This window comes from Alternaria hordeiaustralica (assembly GCF_023758085.1).
Source record: "Alternaria hordeiaustralica strain BMP 2776 chromosome Unknown scaffold_7, whole genome shotgun sequence".
In the NCBI taxonomy this organism is placed as follows: Eukaryota; Fungi; Ascomycota; class Dothideomycetes; order Pleosporales; family Pleosporaceae; genus Alternaria; species Alternaria hordeiaustralica.
The window spans coordinates 1,274,776-1,299,351 of record NW_026056779.1 but is presented as its reverse complement, the minus strand read 5'-3'; the positions used below and the strand labels follow the sequence as shown (position 1 = coordinate 1,299,351).

Here is a 24,576-nt window from a genome sequence, read left to right as displayed (position 1 = left end):
CCGTTGCTGAAGTGACGTATGTGGAGATTGTGGAGTAGATAGTGGGAACAAGGAAAGGGGAATTCTTTTTCGGTGCATCTAGATGCGAAGCGCGTGTTGCTGTTGTGTTTGTTGTTATTGTTGTGGTTTTGCACGTCTGTGAGTTCTTGGCTTTCTCGTATTTGGGTTGCTATCAACGGGGAATTCTGCACGACTACCCAACCTGCAGCCTCATTAATCTGCCCAAGTATGAATTCGCGATACCGCGACTTCTGTGCGCGGAAGCGCGTTTTCTGCCGTAGTTTAGGCTCCTGGATAGGGTGACCAGCGTTTGGTGTTCCTGCCGACCATTGTGTCGACGGCAGACTTGCCATAGTGAAACGCGGCTATCGGACCGTTTGGCGAGATTTTGACAGGTTTTGATGGGCAAGGATTGTTGCGGAGTAAAGTAGGTTGTGTGGAAGGAGGTTATGACGTCGATGGTCGTGGTCATGCTGGCTTTGGTGAGTAGATGGTAGATCGGACATTTGCATGGAGAAATCTAAGGGAACGAGATGGTGTTGAGAGCTACGGTTTCACCTGCATCCTTGCGTGATCGATCGATTAACGCTGGGGAGTTGAACGTGCCAAATTCGCGTGAACGGGACATTGCTAAGGTTAATGTTTTGCGCTGCGCTGGGGTTGCATCGCGTGTTGAAGGCTTATTCCCGGGGTGCGTGGTGTTGAGATCGTGACTTCCTTGTCGCTACTCGATCTACCCTTCAGTCCTTGTTCGCGTTCGAGCCTTGAAGGATATCTACCTTGAAACCATGGGGTAGAGTATCTCCAGCTTTGCGGATGTCCGATGACGTTGGTTCCGCGAGCATGCGAGGCAGTATACAAAAGCCCACCCTCCACCCTTCAGCACACAACCTACCTTCACCGCGAACTCCAGAGCGGAAATCTCTGCATAGCGGCTGTTCGTGGGGGCCCATGTGTTCTCACCGGACTACTTAGCGATAGTCAGTGGACTTCTACCGGCCAGGGCTCATGAATCGTATCATCGAGCCAACCATCGTTCGTCATGTTTGCTGACTGAAGTTCCGTTGGTCTGCCTAGGTGCAGAAAGGGTGCAGCACCCTGCATGCAAGAGCATCATGTGATAAGCATCGTGCAGGAGTCTTTGTCAGGTGGCCTCGCGCGCAGCATTACGACAGATGGAAGTGAAGAGGTCTTCCACGGAACCGCAGAGCGAGTGTGTCCAAGGCTGGGCACAGCAGTTGGGGCGGCTCGGAGCACGGCCTATCGGAGCGAAGTGCTCTCCGCCCCCAGCTTTGGGGAAAGAAGAAGCTGCGATGTTGACTGCCTCTCAACGCTTTTCGCGCTGGACGCACAGTGTAGAATAGTTCTTGAAAGAGCGGCAGTCTTCTCGCATGTTCGGCGAACGTTCGGCATGCAGGATTGAGCAACGGTGTGGCTGTTGAATCTCGGTGGCGTCCGATTAGGCGATGGCTATGCCGTCCTGGAGCCAACCAACGTCATTGCCAAGTACCAAGCGCTTTAGCATAGAAGAAGAGAGATAATCGTATTCTAATCTCTCCCTCTGCCGCTCATTCTCTGTAGAGCTGAAGAGTGCGACAACGACGACGCCCTGCGAGACGCGACTGGAGTGGCTTGATTGGAAACGCGCCTTTGTTTTTGCAATCTGCGCACGAGCATTGAGTGAGTGCTCAACTTTGGTTGCTACCCGACTACCACGCGCACCATCCAAGCTTTCGGATGCAGTTGCCGAGCAGCACTTGAACTCGTAAGCATTCGGCTTGGGTTTTCTTGTTCATCCCATAACATGACTAACTCGTCGCCAGCAGCCTTTTGACCATAGACCCTCGTTCGCCAAACACGGCTGTGAAGGACCGGCGTCTGGGCGGATCCCCATATACATGCATTCGGTCTCGCTACCATCTTTCTCTTCCTTTGGCCGACTCCCACGACAGCGCGGCCCCAGTGCCAACTTCCTCCCTACATAACCCGCTCTCGCCCGCGAGACCCTCGCTCGCCTATCCTCCAACCCATCGAGCGCGTCGAACCGTCTTCGCGCATACACATACACACTTCGTATAAGCCCGAGGGACAGTGAGGGGAACAAACCGTCGCAATGGCGTGGGACCATCTCTCCATCACCAAGCCGCATCTGGTTTACCTGATCCTTGGAGGCTTCACCAGTCTGTTCATGCTGTGTTCTTCCGTGATCAAAGAGCGTCTGTACATTGGTGAAGCCACGGTCGCGACCATCTGTGGTATCATATTCGGCCCACACGCCGCCAATCTGATAGACCCGTCGACTTGGGGCAATGTCGACTTGATCACTCTGGAGTTCTCGCGCATCGTCCTTGTCGTGCAATGTTTCGCCGTCGGTGTCGAGTTGCCTCGCGCGTACATGGAGAAACATTGGAAGTCTATCGTAGCACTACTGCTCCCCGTCATGACCTTTGGCTGGCTAGTGACTAGCCTGTTCATCTGGGGCTTGTTCAACTCCCACCTCAACTGGCTTGACAGTCTGTGCATTGCAGCTTGCGTTACCGCCACCGACCCTGTCTTGGCATCGTCCGTCGTTGGTAAAGGCAAGTTCGCCAAGCGAGTACCCAAGCATCTTCGAGACTTACTCTCCTGTGAATCTGGCTGCAACGATGGCATGGCTTTTCCCTTCGTGTACTTGGCCATTTACTTGCTCCACTACCGGCCAGACGCTAACCAGGTAGCCTTCCACTGGTTCTGCTACACTATCCTCTACGAGTGTGTCTTCGGTGCCTTTTACGGAGTCATGGTCGGATACATTGCGCGTCGCGCGATTCGATGGGCCCACGAGAAGGACCTTATCGATCGAGAGAGTTTCCTCGTCTTCTACTTCGTCCTGGCCTTGTTTTGCGCTGGTTCCGGTGCTCTGCTTGGTATGGACGATCTGCTTGTGGGCTTCGCCTGCGGTGTGGGTTTCTCCAACGACGGATGGTTCCTTGAAAAGACAGAAGAATCTCACGTCTCCAACGTTATTGATCTGCTGATCAACTTGGCCTTCTTCGTCTACTTCGGATCCATCATTCCCTGGCAACTGTTTAACGAGCCAAGCATTGGGCTTTCGCCATGGCGTTTGGTGGTGCTTGGTATACTGGTACTTTTCTTCCGCCGTATACCAGTCATGTTGGCACTCAAACCAGTCATTCCCGATATCAAGACCTGGCGCGAAGCTTCTTTCGCTGGTCATTTCGGACCCATTGGTGTCGGCGGTCTGTTTGTCGCAATCCTTGCAAGGGCCGAACTCGAGACCGATACCACGAGCCCGCTGGCCGAATTGCCAAAGCCAGGAGAGGAAGGATCCGACCACTTGAACATCATCGAGATGATATGGCCAATCACATGTTTCTTGGTCATTGTCAGTATCATTGTTCACGGAAGTTCCATCGCCGTCTTCACCCTTGGAAAGCGCATCAACACTTTGACAATTTCGATGTCCTATACTCAGGCCAACGAGAACGGACCCGGCTGGATGGACCGCCTTCCTCGTATTCAATCACGCTCCAGATCCTCCATGGCTCGCCGCCCCTCTGAATCGTCATTGGATGAAAAGTCGGAACTCGCAGCGGTGGGTTTCGGTAATAGCTTCCTGCGTCGTCAAAAGGAAGAAGACAGCAATTCTGTGAAGCCTACGAGCCGAGGAAGGCGTTGGGATGCTGGTCGAGGTCCAGGTGGACCAATTTCGCAGTCAGCTATTGCCCCCAGTAAACGCGACGAAGAGAAGGCGGAAGCGATACCCCCTGAGGAAGACACCGATACCTTTGCTGACACGATGGCTATCTCTAGCGACAGTTCGTCAAGCGAGAAAGGAAAGATGAAGAGGCGGATACCAGAGGAAGAGATCTACCAGGAGGGCCATGAAACCGTCTTTGAAGACAAAGAAGGGAACGTTCTCGGCGTAAGAGACAGTCATGGCGAGCACGGCATCGAGAGGCAAAGGCACGATAGTGAGAGGGCCCAAGAGCTCATGCGTCAAAAACATGTTCAGGGTGGCGTGTCACAAGATGAGCACGGCGGTGCCCTTGAAGAAGCACCTAGCCGGATTGAGAACGCCATTGAACACCCTCACAAAACCTGGCGCAATCGAATGCAAAGCTACACAGGCCATGGTCACAAGGACAAGGCTGCGGAACCCCCAAAGGCGGAGAAGTCGGCACAAAAGTCCGGAAAGCATGGCCCCGCTCTTGCTTACCAATATGGTAATACCATTATTGTCGAAGACGAGGATGGTGAGGTCTTGAAGAAGTATGACATTCCAGCTGCTCCGAAGAAAGGAAAGGATGGTCGTCCTGCAAACCCTCGCGGTCAGTCCATGGTGGAGACGTCAAGCCGTGCTGTACAGAGTCTGAAACGGATGGGGACTCACATGGGCGTGCCCGCGGGGCAACAAGCTGGAGCATCCGGCACTCAAGCCGCAAATAACAAAAAGAAGCAGAAGGCGGCGGAATTGGCGGCGAAAGAGCAGGAAGATGACGACCTACTTCGCTTCACCGTGACAGCTGGTGGTCGTCGCATGAGCAAGCTTGAGTTTATCCAGCAAATGTCGCAAATGAACCCCAAAGACAGGGCGAAGTTTGTGCAAGCTAGCGATGTTCCTGAAGCAGTCAAGGATGCTGCCCATCAGGACGCCAAAGATCACACTGCAGAACAGCGCCGTCGGGCAGCTTCCGTACAAGCGAACGTTCCCCCGGTTGTCGGTGAAGAGGGAGAGGCAGAACTTCACAAGATCGAGTCGCCAGCAGCCAGGGAGGAGGGTCACGCACGTGGCCCCGAAGGGTTGACGCTGGTGGACAGTAACGACGAGCATGTACCATTCCACTCTGTACGCCAGGATCTCGAGGACCGACCTAATGACCAGGGTGGCGAGACCGCGGCACAACGCCGACGTCGCCTAGCTGCAGAGAATATTCCGGCTGAAACTTCAGGCGGTTCCGCTATTCCACCATCACATGAGCCTGAAGAAGGGTTTGAAGGCGAAACAGCAGCGGAGCGAAGGCGTCGTCTGGGCGCTCTCGGTGTCGGCAAAGACGATACTCCCGAGTCTGACTCCGAAGATGAGGAGACTGGTGACCCAATGGAGACTGGCCGTGGTACACACTCACGTGCCGCTGAGCCTAGCCAGAAGACACTCTCACCTACCCCACGCACACCCGGTATTCGCTTCGCGGACCAGCCTAGAGTACCGACAAAGGACGAGCGTGCCGCCGAGGATGCGCGCGTAAAGGAGGAAGACCAGAAGGAGAAGGACGGGAAGAAGAAGAGTGGGCTCAGCAAGCTCATTGGACGAAAATAGGATGTTGACATTATCATATTTCTTTGGATCGAATGTTTAATTGGGGGGTTGATGGATTTGTGCTTGCATAGCGCTGCGGGGTTTAGATGAGCTATTCTAGACGACATAAATGAGCCGCGATGTTGATATGGAGTCGACGTATACATTCGTCTGAGAGACGTGGTATGTCTCGAAATAAAACGCATTTACCCTTGTAATTCCAGGACTAGAGGTCCTTCAAGAGCGCGTGTGTTGGAATATGATGTCACCAACCCAATGTCGTGCATCTGTGATATGTTTCTCCGTCGAGTTCTCACGCTTCATCACAGTCGCAGTTCAGGATAAATTATCACTAATCATCATGATAGGGCCCACAATGGTCGTATTCATTTTCGTTCAGACTCACGCGTGATGCGGGGCGCTGCCTGTAAGCGGCAGCAGCTGAAGTGGCTTGCTTCGGCGACCCAGGCCTAGATCTGGAAGAAATCTTATCAGATTGATAAGATGATCTGATTAGCGCTCGTGGACACCTTCATCGTACCACTCGCGATGCAGCGGCCACAACATCGTGCCTTGATGGTACATGTTCACGGATGCGACTCCGAGCTCGCTCTAGCCCTATACTCTCTTCGCGCGACTGCCTACTTCATTCGTGCCAATCAAAAGCTGCATCCTCTGTCGTCTACAATCGTTTTGGCTAGCCAGCTCCCATGAGCAAAAGATGCAGAGCATAGCATGATGAGAAAATACTAGTGTATGATCCGTGTACTGGTGTCCATCTGTCCCGATGCCGGAGACAGCTCCTACTCGGGTCCCGGCGGGAGTTGACATATAGCGGCCATAGTTGTACCTCAAACGAAGGGCACAGCTTCCCCTACTCCAAGCCTTCGAGTGCTCCAAGCCTTCGAGTGCTCCAAGCCTTCGAGTGCTCCAAGTCTGATCCAGACGACTTCGACATGGGTTCTATTCAACAGCATGAGATCGCAACACTCAACAGCCTCGCGGCTCAAATCAGCGAGCTAGCTGCTAAGATGACGAAGCAGCTGGAGGCGGAGAACGTGACACCGATCACTCTTGAGGCCGACAGTCCAATCAAGTACGAGAAACTTCCTGGGGATGTCTTTATGACCCGACAACTTCTCGAGGATGCATTGAAGGACATGTGGATTCTCAGCCAAGGACCGAGCGAGAGTGTGTTCAACTACGTGCACATGGCCGTCCCAGACACGGCGTGCTTGAACATCCTGAACCAGTTCGACTTCTGGGGTGCAGTGCCGGTCGATGGCGAGGCAACGCTCAAGGAGATAGCAAAGCATACCAAGCTCCCTCTTGAGGTCGTAAGCCGGGTCATCGATCATGCGATTACGATGCGTTTCTTCACCAGAGACTCGCCTGCAGCTACCTCAGTCAAACACACTTCGCGATCTGCCGCACTGGCTAAGGACCCTGGCTTGTCAGCGCTGGTGCAGACGGTGTTGGACGAAACGGGTCCGCCTATGCTTTTGCTCCCTGAAGCTCTGCGTCGCTTTTCGCAAGGAAAGGCAGAACCGAGTAAAGACATGAAGGAGACCGCTTTCAGACTCTGCCACTCTGGCGGTGCTTGGGGTGACTATGACAACAGCTGGGACTTCATTGAGAACGATGGCGAAGGTGAAAAGAAGGGATGGCGGCAGAGGAACTTTGTCAAGTTCATGGCGTACATCAAGGACCTCTTCCACACCGAGAACATCATAATCAATGCTGTTGACTGGGAGGCTGCCGGTGAAGCCACAGTCGTTGACGTAAGTACACTCATCTCAGCCTCGTTCTGGCACTAACAACGATTAGCTCGCCGGTTCCGCAGGCCACGACGACGCCGTCCTCGCAGCCAAATATCCCAAGCTCAAGATCGTTGTCGAGGATCTTCCAGAAGTCGCTCCAGTATTCGAAAAAGAATTCCCATCCGAGCTCAAATCCCGCGTCTCCTTCCGCACACACAACATGTTCGATCCGCAGCCTGTAGAAGCAGACATCTACATCCTCAAATGGATTCTCCACGACTGGCCAGACGTCGAATCAGTTAAAATATTGCAAGCGCTACGCCCTGCACTTAGATCTGGTGCGCGCGTCATCTTCATCGATTACGTAGGCAAGCAGGGACCGAGCGAGGAGGAATTGCCGAGGAGTATACAGGGCTTTGGTACGGCTACTGATCTTAGGATGATGGCGCTGTTCAACGCGAAGGAGAGGCCGGTGGACGCGTGGAAGGATGTGTTCAGGCAGGCTGATGAGAGGTTTGATGTCGTTAGAGTAGAGGCAGACCCGTTAAGCTTCATGTGCGTGCTTGAAGCGGTTTGGCGCGGCTAGGAGTAATTGCCGATGTCGTGCATCCTGCTGATTGTTTGGCGGTTACCGGGGAAGGCATTGTTTGTAGATAGTGGTATCGAAGTGTATAGATGTTACGTGTCTCCAAGTTAGCTCGTGTCGTGTTCTTCGCTTTGGGTTCCGAGGTCAGCAATCGGCGGATTGGGAACACGAACCGCTTCGACCCCACTCTTGCAATTCAGTGCGTCGCAACCCGAAGTCCGCGAATTCTAGGAAATACACGCCTTTATATACGCAAAATTTGTCGAAATTTCCATCCAGCAAGCACGACTTCGCTTTGAAGTATTCTCCCCGTAGCTCAGTTGGTTTAGAGCGTCTGACTGTAATATCTGCTGTTATCAGAAGGTCCCTTGTTCGACTCATGGTGGGGAGACAACTCTCTTTTTGCTACATTTTTGCTCTTTCATTTTGCTCCCACTGATTCAAGGTGAAACATACTCCGAAACAAGTAATCTATGTGGAAAGCCCGCGGTGTCTATAGCTCCGATGTAGCGACGGATGCAGACAAGGCATCCTGTACTATTGCTACAAAATGTCTTCTTACGTGTCGGCAGACTTGACGCTTTGCAGGCAACTGTGCCACACCTGTGTTTTTGACATCTCTAGTAGCCGTCAGATAAATCATTGCGATGCAGGTATTCCTGGCGATAGTGGAGGTTCCTAATTGCCAGGCTTAAAGCTGGCCAATGGCTGGTGCTTTTGCTGGCCTTCGAGTTCAAACCTACAGCATCGACATTGCGAAAGGACCTCTTCCAATTCTACGAAAGACGGTATGACTCGTCTAGACGTGCACGAGATCCTCGGTGGGATCCCACTGTGTTGGGTATAGAAATGATCGCCAAAGGTAAGTACGGCGAGGTCATTCCGGACCGACTAGTCCTCCAACAACTCTACCACATCATCAGTTCTATTCATCTCTGTCGGTGTATTCGTCTCACTTGCTTGCTATGGCATCTCCGCTCTCTACCGTCAACTTATGCATATTTTTCCTCGTTGGTGTGCAAATCGCACGGGCGCAAACTCCGAAACTCCTGTCAATACCTATCAAGCATATCGACAATGCCGGTTCATTCGTTCCTCTCGTCTCGATAGGAGTCGGTACGCCGCCGCAGTCGATAACAGCAGTTTTGGATACGGGAAGCAGCGATCTCATCATCCCAAGGACTGGCAGTCGTATATGCCAGGACCAGCAACAACAATGCTCCGGCACTCCTTTCGTCACTGGCTCCTTCGACACGGACAAGGACAGCAGTCTGAAAGACGTTGGCATTGAACTAAACACCGATTTCGCTAACGGTGCTGCGTTCCGAGGGCGATTCATTTCTACCGCATTGAAACTCGGGAAGCAGATCATATCTAATGCGCAGCTGGGAGTTATCGAACAAGGTTCCCTACCAGCCGAAACTCCACTGTTCCCCATCTTAGGTATCGGACCTGTTGAGAATGAAGTCATCCGGTCGACTTATCAGAACGCGCCCGCCAAACTCAAAGATGCTGGTGTGACCGCCGCCAACGTATATGGTGTCTACATGAATGACTTCCGTGAGTCGCGGTAACTACTCTACCGTGTATCCCACTGACAAAAGTTTCGACAGGTAACCCAGAAGGTTCTATTGTGTTTGGCGGCGTTGACACGGCAAAGTTCCAAGGTCAGCTCCAAGATGCTGGTTCGTTCTTGCTGAACAACAACGGATTTGCATCGAAATCTGTTATCAACTGGAGCTCCATGCAATTAGTGGGCGGCGACTCATCCCCTTCTAGCTCCAATATCGACCTGGCACCACGAGGCGGTCTACCTCCAGTGTTAATCGATACCGGAAACCCGGCACTGAATGTCCCTTCAGCCTCACTCCGCGCTATAGCTATGGCTGTAGGTACGACCTTCGATGAACAGGCTGGTCGACTGGGTAGTGTGTCATGCGACCTGGGCTCACGCGGAGAGAGTCTTTCATTTGGTTTCAACAATAACCGAGCGAAAGTCAGCACCCCTTTGGCTGCAATGCTGGTACGCGACTCGTCTTTAAGCGGCACCCGGTGCTATCTACCGATGTATCCTTCGGATGGAGACGATTTCGCGAGCCTGGGTGCCCCATTCATGCAAGGGGCGTATATCGTTTTCGACCTGGACCAGAAGAGGATGTTGATGGCAGAGGCGAAGATAAATGCCACTGGCTCGAATCTACAAACTTTATAAGTATCGAGGTAGTTTGTGTGAAAAGTAATACCGAACACATGTATTGTTTCAGCAACAGCTCGTGTCGCGTTTTTCGTGCAAAGAAGTATACATGACTCTGTCAAGCATTCGTTTTTTTAGGATTCTCTGATGTGTATGCAGCAAGATGCGACACGAATTCTGACCAGCATTTGCGAAGGTCAAATGCGGATACCCGCGGACGTTTTTGATGTACATCATAGAAGTTGCTGGTACCTGGAAACGTCGAGATGAGTAATAACCTTGTCGTGAAGCTGTTCTTCATCCGTGACAGTTTGAAAGCCACGTTTGGAGCTTGCCAACTGCCCCTTCGCCCAGCTGCTGAGAGCAAGCAGGCGATTCCACGTGCATGAACATACTCGATAATTTTGGGAAATTGGTGCCGCAAGTAGGACAACAGAAGACAAGAGTGCTACCACCTTGCTCACGGAATATTCGCAGCAAGTCGATGCCCTGCTTGATGGCCTCTCGATCTTCCTTGTGCATGAAGAATTTGCCTCCTTGGAAGCATCTCGCGGTGGTGAGCGCCAAGTCGTACGCGTCTATACCGGAAGAACAGGCACCAGATTCAAGGTGGATGATCATTCCTCCGTAGGTGGTGAAATTGCGTGTGCAGGCGAGGCACTCGTAGGCAGGTTTACGATGCGTCAGCTCGTGCTGCAATACGCAATCAGCCTTGATTGCGTCTCAACAGCTGGCACCGACTTACATGTATTAGGTTCGAGGATGTGTCGAAGTGCCGCTCGCATATCTTGCAGACATTGAATGCTTCAACATGCTTCTGAAAAAGCCAAGCAGTTTCCCAGACTCCATCGCACCCGTCACAGACGTAAGCACATTTACGTTTGCGGCAATGATGCTTCAGCTCTGTCCAGTTGGAAAACTGGTGATCACATTTCTGACAGAAGTTGTGTGTGATCTGTTCGTGTGATCGCAACTCTTCCAATGAAAGAAATACAGAGTCGCATTGGTGACACCCGACCCGTAGGCTTGACAGAACTTGTTAGCTCGCATTGTGGTATATTTGATGTCGGAACAGAAACTTTCATACCTAACGTAACCCGAAAGCATGTACGTCTGACGATACATGCCAGGCAGGTGCGACGATGGCCCTAGGAGGGACATTGCTCTCTCACCCGGCAATCAAGCAACGAACGCGACGTTGCCGGTCAGAAAGTAAACCCGTGAAAGTAACGTCAGCAATACCGACACACTCTACAAAAGCAGGTCTTTGGAGTCGCTTCGGGATGTAATGAAACGCGTGTGCAGTGACAGCGAGAGCAGCACATCCACAGGTGCAACTACCACGGTGCGGAGCAGAACACCGCGTTGCAGCGATGAGCTCCATCAGGGCTGGAGTGCGAAGACCACGAGTAGGCCCGTGAAGTGCTCTTGTCTGCCCGCACCTCCGCACATGGGCAGTCCGGAAGCCGCAATTTGCTCTAGACCTAGTTCAGCTAGCATCAATCATCCCTTCCAGATTGCTCAAGGACTCCCGGCTTCAGTCTGTAAGCCCTTCATCACGCAATTATGGCAACCAGACAATCGTTAGCACAACATTCGTGGATGGACAGAACTTATTCCTAACGCTATCGCGATAGTGTGAGTAATCGAGTCTGACGTAACGAAGTTCGGACCGTCGCCGAGGAACCGGCCGTTGTGGCCTGTGCAAGCCGTATAACCAGCAAATCTCGACGAAGATACAGGCGATTGTGAAGAAAGAAAAGTCTAGCCTGGAAACACGATGACTCTAAGCTGCGGTTGTTTGTATAAGTGAAGTGTGATCTCCTCTTCCCTAATTTCAATCTCTCATTGTCAATCACCCTTGGTCTCTTTCAGCTCCAACCCTTCAGTCAGATCTCATCAGAATGTCAACACCATGTGCGATACAACGTGAGACTCGTCTACGGCCAGGCGAAATGTGTCGTAGCAAGGAAGAATTTGCAGATGCTCAAGTGCTGCCCAAGTGGCTGATACCTGCCGACCGTCGGGGCTGGCGACGCGTTGTCCAAAACTTCACTCCATCATGGGTACGATAATTCCCTCGCAGCTTTAGCAGAATACAAGACTGACCGAAGCCTAGTTCGCTGTTACGATGGGCACAGGCATCGTCGCGATCTTGCTCAATGCCTTCTCTGAGCTCTACCCTCGTTACCACGGCTCGCTGAGAACCCTCAGTATCGCGTTCTTCATCTTGAACGTCCTCATATTCTCCATCATACTCTTGATATCCATCCTAAGATACGCACTGTACCCCGCCACATGGACGCTGATGCTTCAGCATCCGGTGCAATCGCTCTTTCTCGGCACAATACCCATGGGATTTGCTACCATCATCAACATGTTCGCTACGGTTTGCGTACCAGCTTGGGGTGGTTCGACGCCGTATGTTGTTTGGGGAATGTGGTGGCTCGATGTTGCGCTGAGCGTCGCCTGTTGTCTCTGGCTGCCTTTTCAAATGTAAGTTGATCCATGCTTGCTTTCGATCATAACAGTCTGGCACTGTGTGTTCAAAGTAAAAAAAACAACGAAGTAACATCACCAGCTAACATAGCAATAGGATGACGAAGCACTATAATCGCCATGAGACGATGACAGCAGCATGGCTCCTACCCATTGTAGCCTGTATTGTTGCAGCAGCTTCCGGTGGCGTTGTCGCGTCAGTGCTACCTGAGCCAAACCAAGCCCTCATCACCATAGTCACCAGCTATGTGCTGTGGGGTATGGGCGTGCCACTAGCACTCGTGGTTATGGTGATGTACTTCCACCGTCTTGCCATTCATAACCTTCCATCTCAGGAAGTAATCGTCAGTGTCTTCCTGCCTCTTGGACCTATGGGACAGGGCGGATACGCTGCGTTGAAACTCGGAATCCAAGCTTCAAAGACCTTTCCAGAGACGAACACGTTGCATCCAATGGCCGGCGAAGTTCTCTACGTACTAGGCTGGATGACCGCCATCACGCTATGGGGGTTTGGCTTGGTATGGCTATTCTTCGGAGTCGCATCAATCAGTCGGAGCAAGTTCCCTTTCAATATGGGTTGGTGGGGCTTTACCTTTCCCATTGGCGTCTTTACGATGTCTACCATTACCATCGGACAGGAACTGCCATCCGCATTCTTCAGGATTCTGGGCACGGTACTTGGTGCCAGTGTCATACTTTTGTGGCTACTAGTCGCTGTCGGTACTGTGAAGAACATGGTGTATGGCAATATGTTCCAAGCGCCATGCTTGCGCGAGATGGAGAAGAAAGCATGTGCAGCGTCTGCTGGAATGCAACAACAGAACGTGTGAAGGTGTCTAGTGCAAGAAGTTAGTATATCCTAATACATATCTACAGCCCTCCGAAGCTGCACTTATAAGAACGTGACCAAGATCGATCGAGTTTGTCGCGGTGTAAGTCTGTCAAGTTGTGAAGTTCCGCACTATCCGATGCTGCAACGTGATGATGAGGCCAGGGACCATAAAGCAGCCAGCAGCCTGAAAGACTAGAATATGCAGGCGAACCATGGACGATCTGAAAACATCCAGAAGTATTGTGGTGTGAAACAGCAAGGGCTCTTTCCTTATATGTGTGCCAGAGAGTAACTGCCATAGCTACCCATGGTACGCATATGATTTGGCAAGCGTTGGACGGGTACCAGGACTGCTATGGTCTACGTGTACCTGACGGACATGTAGGTTTACTTATCGCGCGCACTGACGAAGGACCGATATGGAGACTTTCTTGGCATTTTGGTGGCGCGAATGAGGCTGCAGCAGGCTCCAGTCGGACGCGTAACAACGCCAGTCTCACCCTGGAGATGCGGAAAGTAGCACAAAGCGGGCCTGATTGGCCCGCATGGGGCCTTTCCGAGGGAGGCGGGAAGCAATTGACGGTGAAAGGGACACAGTGTTTCCAGTAGGCCGGCTTGTCTAAGCGTTTCCAGCAACTTCCAATGTTGCGGCGGCGGAAGGAGCACGGACCCTAAGGCAACATCAAGCTAGCTCAAGCAGTGAGATCACCGACACTGTTCAAGCTCCAACTTACTTAAACCACCACGCCCCAAACACCAAAGACCCATCACCTCCATCTTACCCCCCACCCCACCCACAACCCATTACACCGCGCTGCAAATCCCGGCGTCCCTCTTTGCACCGGAAAAGTACAGTCGCAGCATTCCATAGAGACACATCAGCAAGATGTCCGCTGAACCAGACCACTCCAAGCCGAAGGTGGATCTTTCCAAGTACGTGCATTGCCACCAGCCGCATGTCTGCAACCGCGACTAACAAGACTCCAGGAACCCCGATGGCGCTGAGCCCAAGGATGTAGGCACTGCCAAACACCCATCTGAGACCGCCTTTACTGATCCGCCACAGAATGACGAGACCGCAACTGCCATCCTCAAGAAGAAGAAGAAGCCAAACTCGCTGATGTAAGTACGCCACAAAGCGACACAAAGAAGCCATACTGACTTCGCAGTGTCACCGACGCCGTCAACGATGACAACTCGATTATCGCCCTCTCAAACAACACCATGGAGACGCTCCAGCTCTTCCGTGGTGACACAGTCCTCGTCAAGGGCAAGAAGCGGAAGGACACCGTTCTTATCGTACTCGCCGACGACGACCTCGACGATGGCTCTGCGCGGATAAACCGTGTCGTTCGCCACAACCTGCGTGTCAAGCACGGTGATGTTATCACCATCCACCCGTGCCCTGACATCAAATACGTACGTAGCTACATCTTTGAAATGCTGATTCAAAGCTAACTCCATTGCAGGCCAAGCGCATTGCAGTTCTTCCCATCGCCGACACCGTCGAGGGTATCACTGGTTCGCTGTTCGACGTTTTCCTCGCCCCATACTTCCGCGAAGCCTACCGACCGGTTCGTCAAGGCGACACATTCACAGCCCGCGGCGGTATGCGACAAGTGGAGTTCAAGGTCGTCGAGGTCGACCCACCAGAGTTCGGTATCGTCGCACAAGATACAGTCATCCACTGCGAGGGCGAGCCCATCCAGCGCGAGGACGAGGAGGGTAACCTCAACGAGGTTGGCTACGACGACATTGGTGGCTGCCGAAAGCAGATGGCGCAGATCCGAGAGTTGGTCGAGTTGCCACTGAGGCATCCTCAGCTCTTCAAGTCCATCGGTATCAAGCCTCCGCGTGGTATCCTGATGTACGGTCCTCCCGGTACCGGTAAGACACTGATGGCTCGTGCCGTCGCCAACGAGACCGGTGCTTTCTTCTTCCTGATCAACGGTCCCGAGATCATGTCCAAGATGGCCGGAGAGTCAGAGTCAAATCTGCGCAAGGCGTTCGAGGAGGCCGAGAAGAACTCCCCCGCGATCATCTTCATTGATGAAATCGACTCCATCGCGCCCAAGCGTGAGAAGACCAACGGTGAAGTCGAGCGCCGTGTCGTCTCGCAACTGCTCACCCTCATGGACGGCATGAAGGCTCGCTCCAACGTTGTTGTTATGGCCGCCACCAACCGACCCAACTCCATCGACCCCGCCCTGCGCCGTTTCGGACGTTTCGACCGTGAAGTCGATATCGGTATTCCCGACCCTACCGGCCGTCTCGAGATCATGCAGATCCACACCAAGAACATGAAGCTCGGTGACGATGTCGACCTACAAACTATCGCTGCTGAGACTCACGGTTACGTTGGTTCTGATTTGGCTTCGCTTTGCTCTGAGGCTGCCATGCAGCAGATTCGTGAGAAGATGGACCTCATCGATCTCGACGAGGACACCATCGACGCCGAGGTTCTGGACTCACTGGGCGTGACCATGGAGAACTTCCGTTTCGCTCTTGGCGTATCCAACCCATCAGCCCTTCGCGAGGTCGCCGTTGTCGAGGTTCCCAACGTCCGGTGGGAGGACATTGGTGGTCTGGAGGAAGTCAAGCGCGAGCTCATTGAGTCCGTGCAGTACCCAGTCGACCACCCCGACAAGTTCCTTAAGTTCGGTATGTCTCCATCCCGAGGTGTACTGTTCTACGGTCCCCCTGGTACTGGTAAGACGCTTCTTGCCAAGGCTGTTGCCAACGAGTGCGCGGCCAACTTCATCTCTATCAAGGGTCCCGAGCTGCTCTCCATGTGGTTCGGTGAGTCTGAGAGCAACATCCGTGACATCTTCGACAAGGCGCGTGCCGCCGCACCTTGCGTCGTCTTCCTGGACGAGTTGGACTCCATCGCCAAGTCGCGTGGTGGATCTCAAGGCGATGCCGGTGGTGCCTCTGACCGTGTCGTCAACCAGCTTCTTACCGAGATGGACGGTATGACATCGAAGAAGAACGTCTTCGTTATCGGTGCCACCAACCGACCGGAACAGCTCGACAATGCTCTGTGCCGTCCCGGTCGTCTTGACACTCTCGTTTACGTTCCTCTGCCCGATCTTGCGTCGCGTGCCAGCATCATCAAGGCTCAGCTTCGCAAGACCCCTGTCGCCGAGGATGTCAACATCGACTTCATCGCCCAGAACACCCACGGATTCTCTGGTGCCGATCTTGGATTCGTCACCCAGCGTGCGGTCAAGCTCGCCATCAAGCAGTCTATTGCGATTGACATCGAGCGCCGCAAGGCTCGCGAGGCTGCTGGTGAGGATGTCGACATGGAGGTAGACGAGGAGGACCCAGTACCTGTGCTGACCAAGGCTCACTTCGAGGAGGCCATGCGCTCCGCTCGTCGCTCCGTTACCGATGTTGAGATCCGCCGGTACGAGGCCTTCGCACAGTCAATGAAGAACTCTGGTGGATCAAGCTTCTTCCGCTTCCCCGACGCTGAGAACGCAGCGGGTGGTGGTGAGCAGAACACTTTCGGCGCTGGTGGTGAGGACGAGGACCTGTACAACTAGACAGTTGCAGGATCATGACGGATGGGTTTCCCTTTTTCATCATCACACGGCATGAGGGGCGATTGACGTCTCATAGATAGATGGAGGCGCGCGTAATTGCTAGCGCTTTGACAGGATATCAGTAGTATCTTTCACGAACCAATGGCCTCAATGAGAATGCATGTTATCAATGAACTTTTGCTGCGCCCACCATGTCCTTGCATTGAGCTGTGTTACAATCTCTGACCTGACTCCTTTTCCATCACCGTGTATTTTATACACCAATCCATCCATACTCAACGAACGGCCGAGCCTCCAACATGGTTGATTCAACACTGTCCACTTGGCGCAGCGGTTATGAGGCAAGGTTTCATGGGCACAGGCGAGGTCTCTGATCACCCGAGACAGCGGCCGGAGCCCATCGGTGCCGTTGAACGATGTCGCCCGCCCCACATTGCAACGGTGTCGGCTGTGCGCTCAATAGTATCGTTCGTTAAGGCCTTTGCTTTGAAGACTTCCCCTTCAACTACACTGACTCGGGCGACACGAGCCTGCATTTTGCTGTGGCATGGAAGGTGGACTCTTTCTCAGATTACAGGAGGGGCGATCACTTGTCGTCTTCGTATGTGATATCGCACACCTTCTCCAACTCCTTCATGACTGTCTTTGCACCGGCGTCAATTGCGGATTTCGGAATTTTCAAGTTGACCTCCTCTCCATTCTCTCCATCTCCATTCGTCGTTCCGTTGGTGCCGTTGATGCCATTGGATTGATCCTCCAAACCACGCGTTTGCTCTCTGATCTTCTGCATCGCCAGATTCCGGGCTTCCTCGCAGGTAGTAGCCTGGCCCGAGCGGAACAGATCGGTAATGTAGGCTCTTAGATCGTCTTTGAACCCAGAGGCCCGCAGGGATTCGTCTAGGGTGGATTCAATATTGCGGATGCCATCGCCAGAAAGAAGGGCCGAGTAAATGTTGTTCCGCAGGTCTTGGGAGATGCCGGACTGGGCCTGAGTCGTCGTTACATTGATGGATTGAGACATTGTTCCGAGCTCGTGAGTCGTCAGGTGTGAGATTGTGGTGCAAAAGGAAAAAAGGAGGAGGTTCGTCTAAAGTTGTCAATACCGGGCGAGCTACCTTATAGCGAAGTAGTGGGTGATCCTGTTCGCGTAGACGACGGGGAGCTGGGCGCACGTGGGATTGTGCTCTGAAGCTCGGAGGTAGCCAGATGTCGTAATATGGGATGCAGCGTCTTAAACGACTGGCCGGGGTAGCCGTATTCGGGCAGATGCCGGCAGAGATGGCCCTAGTTCAACGTTGGCGGTGAAGATCGTTAGACGCATGTGCGTGGTTTACCGGGTGCCGTTGCGGGCTCGTGATGCGAACGATAACTTGCAAGATTGCACTTGCCGGATCCGAAAGCGAGCAGGTGCAGCGTGGGCGATGGGGGGAGAGGAGGGGAGATGCCGGGAGCGGCGCCACGAGAGGGCGAGGCTAGGAGCCTGAAGCAAGAGGGTTCATGTGCAGTGCCGCCCGACGAGGATGGGCAGGCGGTGGTGAGAGCTGAGTGTTTGGTACCTGCATCCTTTATCGCAATATTGGCTCCCAGCTGGTATGGGAAGCTCGGACCCAGAGGGCTCTATCCCGCTTTGGCTTGGGTGGCCCTGCTAGCCGCCTGTCGACGGTATTGGTATTGGCATCCAGAAGCAGGCGAGCCAGTCTACTAAGGCGTCGTGAGCAGAGCGCTCCTCCTCCTGCTGTGCACTGCCTCGTCGTCTCGCTGCTCTCCATAGTCATCCTGGCCGCCTTCTTTCTACCTCAGGCAAAGGCATAGGGCGACTGCAGGGACCATCGCAGCCCCCGAGGATACGCGCTTCCCCATCAGGCGTCGACGACAAAGCGCTTAGGGACCGGCACGCCTGGCCGCCTGCGAAGACCTTCACCCTCCCCGCCCTGCACTCTTGCGTGCCACGGCTAGCAGTGTATCTGAGACTGCGCCCAGGATAGCCCGACCTGCTCCCGCTGGAGACGAAACACGCCGGCTCAATCTCGCTTCGTCTCAGACAGGGTGCCCTATCGACGACACTGGACCGCCCGGCCTGCGCGACATCGCCATCGATAACACAGACGTCGTCCCCTCGACGAGCAAGCTGCGAGGGCTTGGCAGCATCACCTCCCTCCGCCCTCTGCCAACCCTGCGACTCCCGACGAGGCCGTCGACGTCACGCCCACCATGGCCTACACGACCAAGTACCATGAGGACTCGGACGCCGATGACGAGTTTGAGCGCCAGGGCATCTCTAGCCCGACCCTACCCGCCGAGTACGAGAGCTCCCCCACGAGCTCCGGCCCGCTGAGCACTGAACACACGCCCACCACCTTCACCCATTCGCGCGACAGCAAGAGCAGCCCGACGGGGCACATAATGGAGTGGAACGAGGACCAGACGGCCGACTTCATCGCCGACCTGGGCCTGGAGCAGTACTCGGATACCTTTGCTAGTACGTCGCACCGCGCGCACCATTAGCATTATTTGCTAACCCATTGTTTCTAGACGAGGGCATCACCGGCGACGTGCTCGCCGCCCTCCAGCATGCCGAGCTGAAGGAGCTGGGCGTCGGCAGCGTAGGCCACCGCCTGACAATCCTCAAGGCCGTCTACGAGATCAAGGTGCGGCAGAATGTGCCCATGGACCCCGACGACTACGTCCCGCTATGTGAGTCCATTGCCGTTGCCATGGCGTTGCACGTCTAACCACCACCTCAGCTGCGGATACGTCGGCACAGGAAGCGCCGCCAACCCAAGACGACTTCGCCAAGGTCATTCGCGTAGTCCAGGCGCGCGACGAGCGCATACACACGGCCGAATCGGAGCTGCGACATCTCCGAGAAGACCTCAGCAGGGTCATGGACGAGAACAAGCGGCTACGAGAGGAGATCCTGCCACTCGTGCGCATGCTCAAGGACAACCAACCCCTGCCTACGCCCCACGAGCACTCCGTCACATCGCCACCTGCAACTCAAGAGAGATCTGGTGGCAGCAGTCTTTCGCGTAAGTTCTCTACCAAGAAGCTTTTCCTTGGATCCGCGCCAAAGAACCCCTCTCCAACAATCCAAGAACATCGCGCTCTTGTCGATCATTCTTCTTTGGACCCCTCCGCAGCAGCCGTCGCAGCCTCCTCACACCTCACAGCATCTCTCGGTGGTGGCCCGCAACTGTCGCCCAACTCCATCGCCCAGCCCTCCCCGACATCCCCCGCATACACACAAGGCCAAGGCCGCCAGTACAACCGCGAAATACCCCGAAGCGGGCACGATCACGACGGCAGCTCAGGGTGGAGTCAAAACACATGGAATTCAGACACAACTGCTGTATCCGACCGTAATCGCGACCCCCGCGCTACGCCCGCACCACTGTCATCACGACAGATGCGAAACAACGCTGCACCAACACCGACCCCCGACGATCGCGACCCACCACTCTCTGGCGGCTCAAGTTCAATGAACACCTCCGCATCCAATCCCGCATCCACGCCATCTACGAACCCGCAAGTTGAAATCTTCAAATCGTTCCGAGTCTCAATCGACGATCCGTGCCACAAGGTGCTTCCGGTTGCGCTTAAGAAATACAACATTACGGCAGATTGGCGCCAGTATGCCCTGTATATTGTACACGGTGATCAGGAGCGCTGTCTTGGACTCAACGAGAGGCCGCTGATATTGTTCAAACAACTTGACAAGGAAGGCCGGAAACCCATGTTCATGCTTAGGAAGCATGCAGCACCGCAAGAAGGCCATGTCAGCACCGTGGGCGGAAACGATGTACGGCCCGTCAATCCGCAAACAGAGAGCTTCGGGTGGGGTAACCAGAATAGAGGGACACCCCTGCCCGGAGGCGTTCTGTAGAAGACTACCACGCTACCAAATAGAAGAGGCGTTGCTGTCTGGAAGAGGATAGCATTGTAAGACTATGGGTATTGTTGAGAACGACCTCCTTCAATACTGCTGTCGAACGATCGTCGCTGTTGTAAACGACATCACCACAGCATACACGGTAGAGGGAGTGTTTTCCAAGCACCAGAATTGCGATCAAGGATTACACAAGATGTCATTCTTACAGCATCTTGCGTGGCATGATTAGCGAGAGGCGCTCATCCAACGCGATCAGCGTCGACCCAAGCATGGTCGGAGTTTCGGCGTATCTACGGTTCCTGGTACCACTCACATTCACACCTAGGGAAAGGCTGCGATTTTGGGTGTTTTTGAAGCAAATCTGAGGGAAGAAAAAGGAGAAGGATTAAGACGGTGCGGTGGGATACAGATGGGAATTTTCAGAGACGACCTCGTTGTGCTATTTCATGACGACATCATAGGGGGGTTTGTGTGCAGCGAGCACCTGGCTGATTCATTTAAAAACGTCTTTCGACGCGTACAGCGAAAGCGTCAATCGTAGTATATTCTACTTTATTTCTCACAATTGCAAATGATGTGTTATTCGCTGTTCATTTCAACTTCACTCTAAATCGTTCTCGTGGTGCAGCTCTACTACATGCATGTGTGAAGCACTAGGACTGCAGTCCTGGCCACTAAACTTAGCTCATCTTCTCGGGTTACCTTACACATGCTACTACATACCCTTGGCCCCGTGTGTTGCCTCGAGTCATGGAACACTACGTGTTGGGTGTGATTCCCCGGCCTTGCATACATGATACGCGTCACGATGCAGGTACCGAGAGTATTGTCACATCCATCGCTGCGACCGTGTTTGGTTTTGCTTCGTTGCTATTTTCGCCATCGGGAACATGTATGAAGTTGGAAGGAAGGAGGGTATATTTAGCTCGTGGCCCCTCGCTGTCTCAGCTAGATCTTGGTGTGCGGCGGCTTGTTCCGTTGATGTTGCTGTCGTAGAGGTTGCTGTGTGCCTAAGGCTGAGGAAATGGGAAGGATAGAGTAGTTCGCGCAAGCAGAAGAGCACCCCATGCATTTGATAGCGGTTATCGTTACCCAGTTTCAGGGCTGTTGGACAACATTTGTGTCGTTTTCTAAAAGATATGTGCCTCCTGTAGCTCGCTAAAGTCTTCTTCGCGTGCCAAAGGTACTTGATCTTATTCTTCAATCCACATCATGGGTATCTTATCGCCTATTGCCATCCTCGTTCGGCAATGTAACTTTTCTCACTCTTCATTTTATCCACCGTATTCCACAACTTCCATCAAAACGGCTTAGCAGCCTTCCTCGCCTCCGCCTTCCCACTGACCGGATCCCTAAACTCCTTCCAACTAACCGGATGCATAACCCTGCCCTCTTCACTCCTAGCCAACACGACACCAAACTCGTTGCGATCCGTAGCGACATAGTAGTTTCCGCTATCTCCCAGACTAATGACCGTACCTCTGACCAGATCACCCACCCTAAAGCTCTCCTCAATCTTTATCTTGTCCTTCTCTGTAGCCCGGATATCTTCGCGTCGGATCTGCGCGAGGAAGGCTTCGCGACATACGGCGTTATCAATGACGAGGATTTCGCAGCTGGCGAAGCGTGGGCCGAGGCGCGTTATGCGGACAAGGACTGTGCTGGAGACGGTTGGGAGGAGGGGCACGCCACCGCCAGAGTTGGGGCCGAGGATACCGGGGTCGGTGGAGGTGGGTGGACGCGTTATTGAGAGGAGTGGCGCGAGTTTGCCGGACTTGGAAGATGCGCTTTGTGTGGAGGGATGTGATGGCGAAGAGAAAACGGGTCCAGCTATCGAGGCGTAGATTTGCGAGTCGTGGATGTGTGTTCCTGGACCTGGACTGTATTTGTCGACACTTCCGAGCAGTTGCCCCGGGAGCGCTATTGAAGGAAGCGCCATTGTGGTCGTGGGTTGAAGCTGTCTTTCTAAGATTGTACCCCCACAAGTCGTTCTTGTTCAACCTCTGCGACGATCCCACTGGTAAGGCAATGGGTTGCTTTTGATATTCGGTGTGTTAATCGGTTCGCGACCCGGTTTCTCGGTGTTGTAGCCTCGTTCGTGCTGGAGCGAATTCTGTGGACGCGGTTTTGGAGCTGGGTTAATTGGTGTTGCTTGCTGGGATGCGTAACTTTTTAGCTGCGGAAGCTTACGTCATTCGCCTAAACTTGCCGCCAGGCGCGTTGATTGGAAGTCAAGCAAACCTAATAAGATGCAGTTGAGTCTGACAAGTCGGTATTACACTAGGATGTATGCTGTAAAGCTACAAATCTTGCGCGTCCTGGCACTTTGCCCCGGCCGAGGCCTTACTGCCCGAATCATACAATCACTTCCGCATATACAAGCAGAAGAACGCCGGTTTTGGACCAACCATGTATCTAGCACCTTGCTCCAATCGCCGAGCCATGCAATCCCACGCAAAACAGTCATGAAAATCATTCGCTCATGGTAACGTTCCGGTAGAAGACGCGCCCAATCTGACCCTCGGACAGGTTCATACGCGTTCCCTCTGTCCTGGGCCTGACTCTACGGTCTGCCGGCGACTAAACGGCCTGGTAGAGGAGTAAGGGTTCGCCAATATTTTCTATCTCGGGGATGGTGCATTTCAGATCAAAGGCTTTGGATAGCACGATCTTGAAGATCTGAAGCAGAGTCAGTATAGGCTTGGTAATGGGGATGGACAGCTCTCACCTTCTGCACGTTGATGCTATGGCTGGTTGAGCTGAATATTAAACTGGCCTTCATCGCTCGCGCAAATCGCTTAGCCTAGGTGCTGTTAGTCGTTCGGCTCTGAACTGTTTTTGGCAGGGACTCGTACTTGATTAGATATCTCCTCCTGCTCCTCGCGCGGGAAGTTGACAAAATGGTCGTACTTTGTGCCGACCAAAAACGGGATGGCAGTCTTGTTGAAACCGCGTCCCTGTCTGTACCACTCCTTGATGGAATTCAACGTGCTTTTTCGTGTCAGGTCGAACATGAAGAGTATTGCAACAGCATCGTTGCAGACCAACGGCAACATGTTCACGAATTCACGTTGACCACCCAAATCCCAAATGGAGAAGGTGATCTCTGTGTTCCGGATCGAAATGGTCTTTTCCATGAAGTTGACGCCTGTGGTTGTCAGAATCTGCAGTTTGTGAAACGTGCTTGTGTAACCCACCGAGCGTTTGGATGTAGTCTTCGTCCCAGCTGCCCTCAACGTATTTGACCATTAGACTGGTCTTTCCGATCTGCGCGTCTCCGACCATGCCGACCTTGATGACGACGCTGGCATTTTTGGCAGCCTCCTGTTGTTGCTGTTGGGCGCTCCCTCGCTGGTCTTGATATGAGTTTGACCGCGTGTTGCCCTCCGAAGTCGGATAGCGTCCCATCTGCGAGCTGGGCCGCGAATGCGACTGGCCCATGTGTGTTTCCTTGTTGGCATCGTAGTAGCCGTGCCGTGGAGGTGTGTCGGCGTCTGATGATGTATTGAAGCGCGTCCCGTTGTGTGTTGTGTACTGGTACGCGGTGTCTGAGTAGGATGTCGAGGGTCGGTGAGGCTGCTCGTAGGGGTTGGGACTGTTATTGAGACTCGCGTTCTGGGTGAGGTCTGGTAGCGGTGTGACAGTCGAGGCGGTAATAGTCGAACTCATGCTGTCGTCGGCGACGTCCATGGTCTGGTCCATGTGCTTCTGCGCTTCCTGTTCCGCTTCGATAGGCACCGGCTCGGGCTGCATTGGCTCGGGTTGCAGTTGCTGGGGCGGCAGCTGCTCAGGCTGCACTTGCTGTACGTGCTGCACTTCTGTGGCAGCTACGTAGGGCTGCTGCGCGGGTTCCTGACTCGAGTATTCTGGCTCCATGGCTAGTATGTCTCAGCGTCCCCGCGGTTGTTGATCTGAGCTGAAAGCGCGCTGGCACGCGTCAAGACGGTGAATGCAAGCTGACAATGTGTT

At 53.5% G+C, this 24,576-nt stretch overlaps 8 protein-coding genes and 1 non-coding gene across 9 annotated transcripts; 6 read left to right on the top strand and 3 right to left on the bottom strand.

Annotated features, from left to right (window-relative positions):
* Positions 1-2,113: 2,113 nt before the first annotated feature.
* J4E84_004850 (uncharacterized protein) lies at positions 2,114-5,320 on the top strand (the record flags this gene model as incomplete). Its single annotated transcript, XM_049387450.1, has 1 exon — positions 2,114-5,320. One exon carries the CDS (start codon positions 2,114-2,116, stop codon positions 5,318-5,320), a length of 3,207 nt encoding a protein of 1,068 aa, XP_049245223.1.
* Positions 5,321-6,255: 935 nt separating this feature from the next.
* J4E84_004849 (uncharacterized protein) lies at positions 6,256-7,645 on the top strand (the record flags this gene model as incomplete). The annotated part of the gene is made up of 2 exons (XM_049387449.1): positions 6,256-7,080; positions 7,127-7,645. 2 exons carry the CDS (start codon positions 6,256-6,258, stop codon positions 7,643-7,645), a joined length of 1,344 nt encoding a protein of 447 aa, XP_049245222.1.
* A 305-nt stretch (positions 7,646-7,950) lies between these two features.
* J4E84_004848 lies at positions 7,951-8,036 on the top strand. The gene has a single exon. It is a non-coding gene; the product is annotated as a tRNA-Tyr (tRNA).
* A 686-nt stretch (positions 8,037-8,722) lies between these two features.
* Positions 8,723-9,219, top strand: J4E84_004847 (uncharacterized protein; the record flags this gene model as incomplete). The annotated part of the gene is made up of 2 exons (XM_049387448.1): positions 8,723-8,728; positions 8,776-9,219. 2 exons carry the CDS (start codon positions 8,723-8,725, stop codon positions 9,217-9,219), a joined length of 450 nt encoding a protein of 149 aa, XP_049245221.1.
* A 4,837-nt stretch (positions 9,220-14,056) lies between these two features.
* CDC48 (AAA ATPase cdc48) lies at positions 14,057-16,718 on the top strand (the record flags this gene model as incomplete). The annotated part of the gene is made up of 5 exons (XM_049387447.1): positions 14,057-14,103; positions 14,158-14,185; positions 14,237-14,292; positions 14,340-14,589; positions 14,640-16,718. 5 exons carry the CDS (start codon positions 14,057-14,059, stop codon positions 16,716-16,718), a joined length of 2,460 nt encoding a protein of 819 aa, XP_049245220.1.
* Positions 16,719-17,304: 586 nt separating this feature from the next.
* On the bottom strand, positions 17,305-17,739 carry J4E84_004845 (uncharacterized protein; the record flags this gene model as incomplete). The annotated part of the gene is made up of 1 exon (XM_049387446.1): positions 17,305-17,739. The coding sequence occupies one exon, from the start codon at positions 17,737-17,739 to the stop codon at positions 17,305-17,307; it is 435 nt and encodes a 144-aa protein (XP_049245219.1).
* Positions 17,740-18,929: 1,190 nt separating this feature from the next.
* On the top strand, positions 18,930-20,601 carry J4E84_004844 (uncharacterized protein; the record flags this gene model as incomplete). Its single annotated transcript, XM_049387445.1, has 3 exons — positions 18,930-19,197; positions 19,251-19,412; positions 19,463-20,601. The coding sequence occupies 3 exons, from the start codon at positions 18,930-18,932 to the stop codon at positions 20,599-20,601; spliced, it is 1,569 nt and encodes a 522-aa protein (XP_049245218.1).
* Positions 20,602-21,907: 1,306 nt separating this feature from the next.
* Positions 21,908-22,546, bottom strand: J4E84_004843 (uncharacterized protein; the record flags this gene model as incomplete). The annotated part of the gene is made up of 1 exon (XM_049387444.1): positions 21,908-22,546. One exon carries the CDS (start codon positions 22,544-22,546, stop codon positions 21,908-21,910), a length of 639 nt encoding a protein of 212 aa, XP_049245217.1.
* A 641-nt stretch (positions 22,547-23,187) lies between these two features.
* Positions 23,188-24,483, bottom strand: J4E84_004842 (uncharacterized protein; the record flags this gene model as incomplete). Its single annotated transcript, XM_049387443.1, has 4 exons — positions 23,188-23,286; positions 23,336-23,410; positions 23,463-23,755; positions 23,805-24,483. The coding sequence occupies 4 exons, from the start codon at positions 24,481-24,483 to the stop codon at positions 23,188-23,190; spliced, it is 1,146 nt and encodes a 381-aa protein (XP_049245216.1).
* Positions 24,484-24,576: the final 93 nt, after the last annotated feature.